The following is a 7995-nucleotide window of genomic DNA, read 5'->3' as shown; positions in this document are numbered from 1 at the left end:
GCTGGGCCCGTGAGCCATGGCCGCTGAGCCTGCACGTCTGGAGCCTGTGCTCCACAGCGGGAGAGGCCAAAAAAGGGAGAGGCCCAAAAACCCAAAAAAAAAAAAAAAAAAAAAGAAAATGGTGAGACCTCTTTGGAACAGCCATGAGAAGGATCCATCTTAGAAGCAAATCTTACATTTCTAGTCAAGTCTTCAAATGACTACAGCCCCAGCCAACAGCTTCACTGAAATCTCTTGAGTGACCCTGAGCTGGGCCACCCAGCTAAGACACTCCCACATTCTTGGCTCAGGAATGTGTGAGATAATAAAAGTTCATTGTTTTAAGCTGCTACATTTTGAGGTATTTTTCTATGCAATAATGGATTAATATAACAAGGTTTCTATCTCTGGATACTCCCAAAGTTTCCAATTCCTGTGGAATCAGACCATTCTGATTTTTGTACGGACGGGCACAGAAGGTCCATCTCATGAGTCTGCCATACTCCAACCCCAGAATTTTATGAAGTCCCTTTTTTTTTTTTTTTTTTTTTGCATTATGTGGGCCTCTCACTGTTGTGGCCTCTCCCGTTGCGGAGCACAGGCTCCGGATGTGCAGGCTCGGTGGCCATGGCTCACGGGCCCAGCCGCTCCACGGCATGTGGGATCCTCCCAGACCGGGGCACGAACCCGTGTCCCCTGCATTGGCAGGCAGACTCTCAACCACTGCGCCACCAGGGAAGCCCTATGAAGTCCCTTTTTTAATAGTTCCATCAACTTCTGTCTCTTAAGACCCTCTCACCACAGAGGACTCAAAGAAGGTTTGTAAAGTGTTAGATACTGAACTGCATAGTATGATATTTTAACTTTCTGTTAGGTAAAATTAAGAACAAACAATAACAACAATAATGACAACAAAAAGACAATTTCTGGAGAAATGAATTGGAGAAAAATAGAAATGTGGAGGGAACTAGAACAAAACAAACCTTTGGACCTTTCCCCCCACGTTCTATAGAGCTGTCCTGAGGTTAATAAAACAAAATATTTTTTTCAAAATAAAATCTCTGACAAAATCTGCACAGAAATTAAGCATACATTATATGTGGCTATATTAAAAATTATTTTAAATGATTTTTACCCCACTCCATCCCCTGGCATTTTTGTGAAGATCATCTGGAAATCCTAGATCAAAAGTATCTAAGGGACTCAGTGAAAAACACACCATTCCATCCCCTTTCCTTCTTCTCAACCACATCTCCACCTCTCTCTGGACTAGATCAAAATGTTCATTTCCTCTCCCAAGTACAAATCGAAAGCTCTTCAATGAGCGGTGAGACATATATATGGGGTAGAGGTGAGGAGTTGCTTATACCAGCAGCCAGCCAAAACGTGTCAAAAATGTTTAAAACCTCCTTCAAAGGGTCATTATGTGCACTAAATATAATTCATGCCAATAATAGTTAAAATGTAGTGAATATCTACAAGGCAGGCACCTTTACATTTCATTCACAAAATGGCCCCATGAGGTACGTATTACCATTATTTCCACTTTACATATATATGTACTTTATATATATAAAGTAGAAAACAGAACGATCAGTTAGCTTCTTCATGGTTGCAAAGCCAATAAGTTGTAGTACCAGGATTTGAGGGTCCTTGGGCAGTGGCTCTTCCAAACTTGGGAGCCACAAAAAGATCTAGCCCGATTCTTGGCACTTCAGTATTGGTTAATAAATAACAGTCCCTTTCCTTTCTCTTGGAATCCGATCTGAATCTAGATGGCCTCCTTACATAAAGGATAAGGTCTGCACACTGGAACTCTCACTCCACTAATACTGTCTCTCCCTACCTACCTCCCCTGACATCTCAGCCAAACCCAAGGCAAGCTCTCAAAAAAAGGCGCAGAGGTTACGATCCTGGAGGTTCTGAGCCCCTAGGAGAGCAGGAATGCAAATAGACTTTGCAAATAGGCAAAGCATAGAATCGCTTTAGATAGAAAACGTCTGTTTGCTCAACCTGACTCTGATTCCCTGAGCCTGGGAGAGCAAACACAACCCTTCCCCCTGAAAATCCCAAGGGGTCAGGTTCAGTCTGGTAAACAACACTCCGTCCTGGCATCTTGCAGAACAGGCAGCAGAGGGGACTGGGACGGGCAGCAACAAATTGGAAGGAGGGAGGTTGAAATGCACCTGTACACCTGCCTAGTGGCCTTGAAAAGTCAGGTTGGCACCTCCAGGGAGGAAGTGGAGGAGGAGGGGCCCAATTCCCGCCTCCAGAGTAAGCTGGAGTGAATCAGAGACCTCATCCATCCTCTCCCTCCTTCGGGGATGCTGAACCCCTGCGGGAAACGCAGAAAAGGGCCATTGCCACTTTAAATGACTCAGGAAGTGAAAGCGGGCCGCCTGACGGGGACAGGGAAAGTGGAACCGGGGCGGCGCGGGGGCCGGCGGCACCGCGATCTCGCCGGGGCAGCGGGGGGCCGAGCGGGCGGCGCGGCGCAGGGGCCGACGGGGGCGCTGGGCGGCTGCGCCGGAAGTGCCCAGAACGCCGGAGGAAGCACAGCGGCCGCCAGGCTGCCGAGCCGGCGGCGAGGCCCTGTGCTCCTGGGCTGGGTGCGGGCTGCTGGGAACAGGCGTCAGCGGCGCCGAGGCTGCGGGACACGGCGCGGGCAGTCTGCGGGACGGGCCCCAGGTGGAGAGGAGGACGCGAGGAGGCCGCGCCGAGGCCAGGCAGCGAGCTCTGAAGCCCGGAGACCCGGGCCGCGGCACAGCTCCCACATGGCCTCCGGAGGGGGCGCGGCCTTCGAGGAGCTGCCGCCCGACGGCACGTGTGATGAGTGCGAGCCAGACGAGGCTCCGGGAGCCGAGGAAGTGTGCCAGGAATGCGGCTTCTGCTACTGCCGCCGCCACGCGGAGGCGCACGGGCAGAAGTTCCCCAGGCACCACCTGGCCGAGTACGTCCACGGAGCCGCCCAGGCCTGGACCCCGGGAGCCCGGGGGGATGGGGCGGGAGAGGAAGAAGTCGAGGCCCAGGTAGAGAACGAGAAGGCCCTAGAAAGCGAGGCGGGGGAAGAGACCGAGTCCGAGGAAGACTGTGAGTCCGAAGAAGAGAGTCAGACGGAGGAGGAGAGCGAAGACGAGAGTGAGGAAGACAGTGAGGAAGACAGTGAGGAAGAAATGGAGGATGAGCAAGAGAGCGAAGCAGAGGAAGACAACCAGGAGGAAGGAGAATCGGAAGCGGAGGGAGAAACTGAGGCAGAAAGCGAATTTGACCCAGAAATAGAAATGGAAGCGGAGAGAGTGGCCAAGAGGAAGTGTCCGGACCATGGGCTCGATTTGAGTACCTATTGCCAGGAAGATAAGCAGCTCATCTGTGTCCTGTGCCCAGTCATTGGGGCACATCAGGGCCACCAGCTCTCCACCCTAGACGAAGCCTTCGAAGAACTAAGAGTAAGTATTGGTCATTCAGAGCATAGGCCAGGAGGTCAGGACACCTGGGTTTCAACCCAGGGGGCCTCCCTGTGGCCACATTAACTTTCACCATGTCCCTAAAAAGCTGGTCTGTTCATCTTGTTGGGAGCAGTGATTATTGACTCTTTTTGATTGACGTCCTTTGAGAGTAAGATGAAAGTTCTGGACTCTGACCCTAGAAAAATAAATGTACAAAATCTAGTTTACAATTTCTGGAAAATTATAAGCTTCTGGTCTCTGTATCCCAGGTAAAGCATTCCTTGGGATTTTGACTCCACTTAAGCCTATTCCCACAACATCTTCATTGTTGAGACTGGTTAAGGCTCTTGACAAGGAATTGGTAAACCATGGTTTCACCAGATGGATCCAAGCAGATGGTTCCTCTATAGTGAAAAGACTCCCTAAGGTTGTGGTTTTGATGATAATTTCATGTGTGCCCCTGAGTTCCTTTTAGGTTCTTCATGTTTGGTAGTTGTTTGGAAAGGAGGGTGAGAAGGTGGAGGCAAAATTGGGATGGGAGTGGGTGTTCCCTTGTCCTCTATCTTTTTCAGGAGGGCAGGGCCTTTATCTTGAACCTTGCTGGTCCCCTAGAACAGTGTATGGAAATCTTACAAATATTAATAAATATTTATTGAATTTGCAGATGATATGCTTTTTATTTATATTGTGGATATTTACAATCGGTGAGAGACAGCTGGAGTTAACCAGGCAGGAAAGTTTGAGTGATCAGTTCATTAGTTATTGTTGTCATCGTGACATCTTTTGTTTCCTGAAGCAACCTTGCAGTTGCTGGCACTGGGATAACAAATATTTTGATAATGAAAATCCCCTATATTAAGATTTTCCCTTTTTTATTGTAAAATACACACTCAAAGTGTATAAAAACATAACGCACAGTCTAACAAATAACTATAAAGCAAATACTAATGTAACCTCCACCCCGATTAAGAAATAGAATATTAGGAGCAATATTGAAGCCCCATGCCCTTTTTATAATTTTCTAGTTATAACCATCTCCCTTCTCCATAGGTCACCATTATCCTGACTTTTGTGGTGATAATATCCTTGCTTATCTTTATACTTTTACCACACATTTATGTATTTCTAAACTTATTTGAACTTGACACGATTGATATTGTATTATTATCATGCATTCTTTTGGGTTTTGCTTTATTTTTTCAACATTGTGTTTCTGAGATTCTTCCCGTGAGTGGCTTGGTTTGTCCATATTCATTGTTGTATAGAATTCCATTTTATAAATATGCCACAAGTTACCTATTCTGTCAAGGGTGAACATTTGATTTCCAGATTCTGGAACTTCTAGTTATTATAAACAGTGTTGCTATAAACATTATTGTTCATGTCTCCTGCTGCACATCTACATACATTTAAATGGAATATAAACCTAGGAGTGTGATTGTTGGGTCACACACTGTGCACATCTTCAATAATATTAGATGTTGTCAGCTATTTTCCAAAGTGGTTGTACCAATTTGCATTGCCATGAAAAGTGTAAGAGAGTTCCTTTTGCTCAGTATTTTCACCAACACTTGTTATTACAGAATTTTTAGTTTTTGTCAGTCATATGGATATGTAGTGGTATCTTCTTGTGGTTTAAATTTGCATTCCTCTGGTCGCTGATGACTTTGAGTATCTTTTGTATTTCTTCTTTTGTGAAGTACTCATTCAGGTCTTTTGTTCGTTTCATTTGGGTTGTCTTTTTCTCACTAATTTACAGGAGTTTTTATATTTATATTTTTGACTGTGGTTGATATGGGTTACAAATATCTTCTACCCTGTTTTTCCTTTTTCTTTTTTAAAAAATTGTACCTTGAACAGAGAAGTTCTTCATTTTAATGTAGTAGAATTTATCAGTAACTTTCTTTATTATTAGTGCTTTTTGTGTCTCGTTCCACTTAGTATTGATTTTTGGGTAGTGGAGGTAGGGGCTTAGTTTCATTTTTTACCCTGTACAGATAGCCAGTTGCTCTAGCAGCATTTATTGAAAAGCCTATCCTTTCTGTACTGATCTGCTGTGTCACCAGTCATATATCAAGTGCCCATATGTGTATGATATGTTTCTTGGCTCTTGTATTTTATACCATTGGTCTGTTAGTATATTCCTGTATGAGCTACATGTTTTCTCAGTTACCATAGGTTTGTAACATGTCTTAATATCTGGTAGAGCAAGTCTGTCCACTCTGTTCTTCTAGAAGAGTGTCTCAGCCAGCCTTGGCCTTTTACATTTCCTAGAATCATACCATGAAATTCTGTATTAAGAAAAAAAACAAACCTGCAGGACTTTTTTTTTTTTTGTATTGTATTGTATTGAAATTATAAACCAATATATGGAGAATTAATACCATTACAAAATGAAGTCTTCTGATCCATTTATTTAGGTCTTTTTATTGCCTCACAATAAAGTTTTGTAATTTTTTTTTCTGAAAGATCTTGGACATCATTCTGAAATTTATTCCTGGATACTTACAGTTTTATAGTATTGTAAAAAATGTTTTTAATTTTTGTTTTCTAATTGTATATAGGAATATGATAAACTTTCGTATATTGATTTTCATATTAAACTGTCTTACATATTCTAATAATCTGTAAATTTATTCTACACACATGATCATATTATTTGCAAGAGGGAAAGCTTTTGTATCTTTTCAGTCCTTATGCCTGTTCGTTTTTTTTTTTTCCCCCTTGCCTTAATGCTTTGGATAGGACCTCCAGTATAATGTTGAATAGAAGGGATAGTAAATATTTGTGCCTTGTTCTTAATTGAGGGATAATTCATAACATTTCACAAGTGTGCTAGTGGGTTTTTTTCCCACAGATATATTTAATTAGATTAAGAAAGTTCCCTTCTAGTCCCAGTTTAAGAGTTTTTCTTAATATTGAATGGATATTGAATTTTATCAAATGCTTTTTCTGCATCTGTTGCATGTTCGTGTGATTTTACTCTTTTATTAATGTGATGAATTACATTAACTGATATACTTATTAAATTAAATTTAAAAATCAGTATTATGTTCACGTTTCAAAAGCCTCTTTTTAACCTTTGGTAGCCACTTTTATTAGTTTTTTGCTTATCGTTCAAGTGTTTGTTTTTTCAGATACAGGTGTGTACATATATATGGTCTTATTTCCATCCCTTCATTAGTATATTTTACAGTTAAAACAACCTGGCATTTCTGGGAGAAACTCAACTTGGTTGTGATGAAGTATCCTTATGTTTTTGAATTTAGTTTATTAATAATTTATGTAGGATTTTTTCATTCATATTTATGGGAGAAGTTAACTTGTAAATTTCCTTTCTTGTAGCGTCCTCATGAGATTTTGCTATCAAGGTTATGTTGGCTTCATAGTATGAGTCAGGAAGTGTTGCTTCTCATGTATTTTCTCTCTCTTTTAATGTTCTAGAAGTGTATTATATAAGATTGGAATATTTCTTCCTAGAATGATTGGTAGAACTGACCATGGAAGCCATCTGGATCTGAAAAGAGAGAGAGAGAATTAATTTTGTTGTTTTGTATCCAACATTGGATACATTTGTTTTGTATCCAGTCCATTGACTGTGGATTCAATTTATTTGGTGGTTATAGGTCTGTCCAGGTTATGTATTTTTCTTTAAGTCAATTTTGATAACTTACATTTTCCTAGAAGTTTGTCCATTTTGTCTAAATTTTCAAATGTACTAGTATAGATTTGTGAATCATATCCTCTTATTATCTTTTTTCATGGTGTAGGTATCCTCTTTATTCCTTTAAGAACAGTAAGCATGTTGATTTATAATCTGTCACTGATAATTCCAGTATTTGAGGACTTTATAGACCTTTCTCTGCTAGCTATTGTTTTTGTGGTGTTTTTTATGTTTCCTTCTTTCCTTTTGTGCTTGTTATGTTCGAGTAGCTTTTCATTGCCTTGGAAAATTATTTGTGGGGATTTTCAGCCTTGGCCTGAAGCTGTAGTCTTCGAAAGAGCATTTGAGTTTGCTTCTGATAAGGCCTAAGTGTACAGCTTGTTTAGGACCCCCTTAAACTAAATTAATTGCATGAGAGATTTCTTGGAACAGATTTTCAGGAGGTGCCTGCCCAAATTTACAGCCTCTTAAAGAATTTCTTTCATCCTGTCCTGCACCCCATCCCCCCACCGCCCCGTTTTGTTCGGCTCCAAGGCATGGCTCCCCACACTCCTCTTTGGAGGGTGAGATAGCGGCAACTTTAGTTTGTCTTTACTCTAGAATTTTACTCTTTGGCAGGGGTAGGAGGGTCAAAAGTCTGTATGGAAAGGGTCTCCTTTAAATGTCCCACTCTGAGCATGCTGTAGGCTTTGCTTTCTTTTATCTTCTTTCCCCCTGCCCACCTCACTTTCTGCCTATAATCAAATGCACATCCCAGTTTCTTGTGATCGGTAAATGTACTCAGATCAATAGAGCTGTTTCCTGTACTCTGCTTATGTTAACACTGGAACAGTATTACTTAACTATAGACCTTATTAGACGTTCACCAGTTTTTCCTCTAATGATTTCTGTACCAGGGTCCTCTGG

The 7995-nt window shown here is 42.0% G+C and overlaps 1 protein-coding gene across 6 annotated transcripts in view; it reads left to right on the top strand.

The window, feature by feature from the left end:
* The first annotated feature begins 2376 nt into the window (after positions 1 to 2376).
* Positions 2377 to 7995, top strand: part of TRIM44 (TRIM family member 44) — a 118773-nt gene continuing 113154 nt past the window's right edge. For 3 of the 6 annotated variants that reach the window (XR_003434467.1, XR_003434466.1, XM_027114994.1), the window contains exon 1: positions 2416 to 3425. Coding sequence is in view for 3 of the 6 variants with exons in the window: in XM_027114994.1 (XP_026970795.1) it covers positions 2754 to 3425 (672 nt within the window). In the remaining 3 variants the exon portion in view is untranslated. Of the gene's footprint in view, positions 3426 to 7995 lie in introns of all 6 variants that reach the window. The other 3 variants (XM_027114996.1, XM_027114995.1, XR_003434468.1) reach the window with 3 other exon arrangements.

The sequence above is a fragment of the Aethalodelphis obliquidens genome, unplaced genomic scaffold (assembly GCF_003676395.1).
Source record: "Aethalodelphis obliquidens isolate GAN/ISIS:26980383/991018 unplaced genomic scaffold, ASM367639v1 scaffold14, whole genome shotgun sequence".
Classification (NCBI taxonomy): domain Eukaryota; kingdom Metazoa; phylum Chordata; class Mammalia; order Artiodactyla; family Delphinidae; genus Aethalodelphis; species Aethalodelphis obliquidens.
The sequence above is the reverse complement of the archived record's forward strand: the minus strand, read 5'-3'. Positions and strand labels throughout refer to the sequence as shown.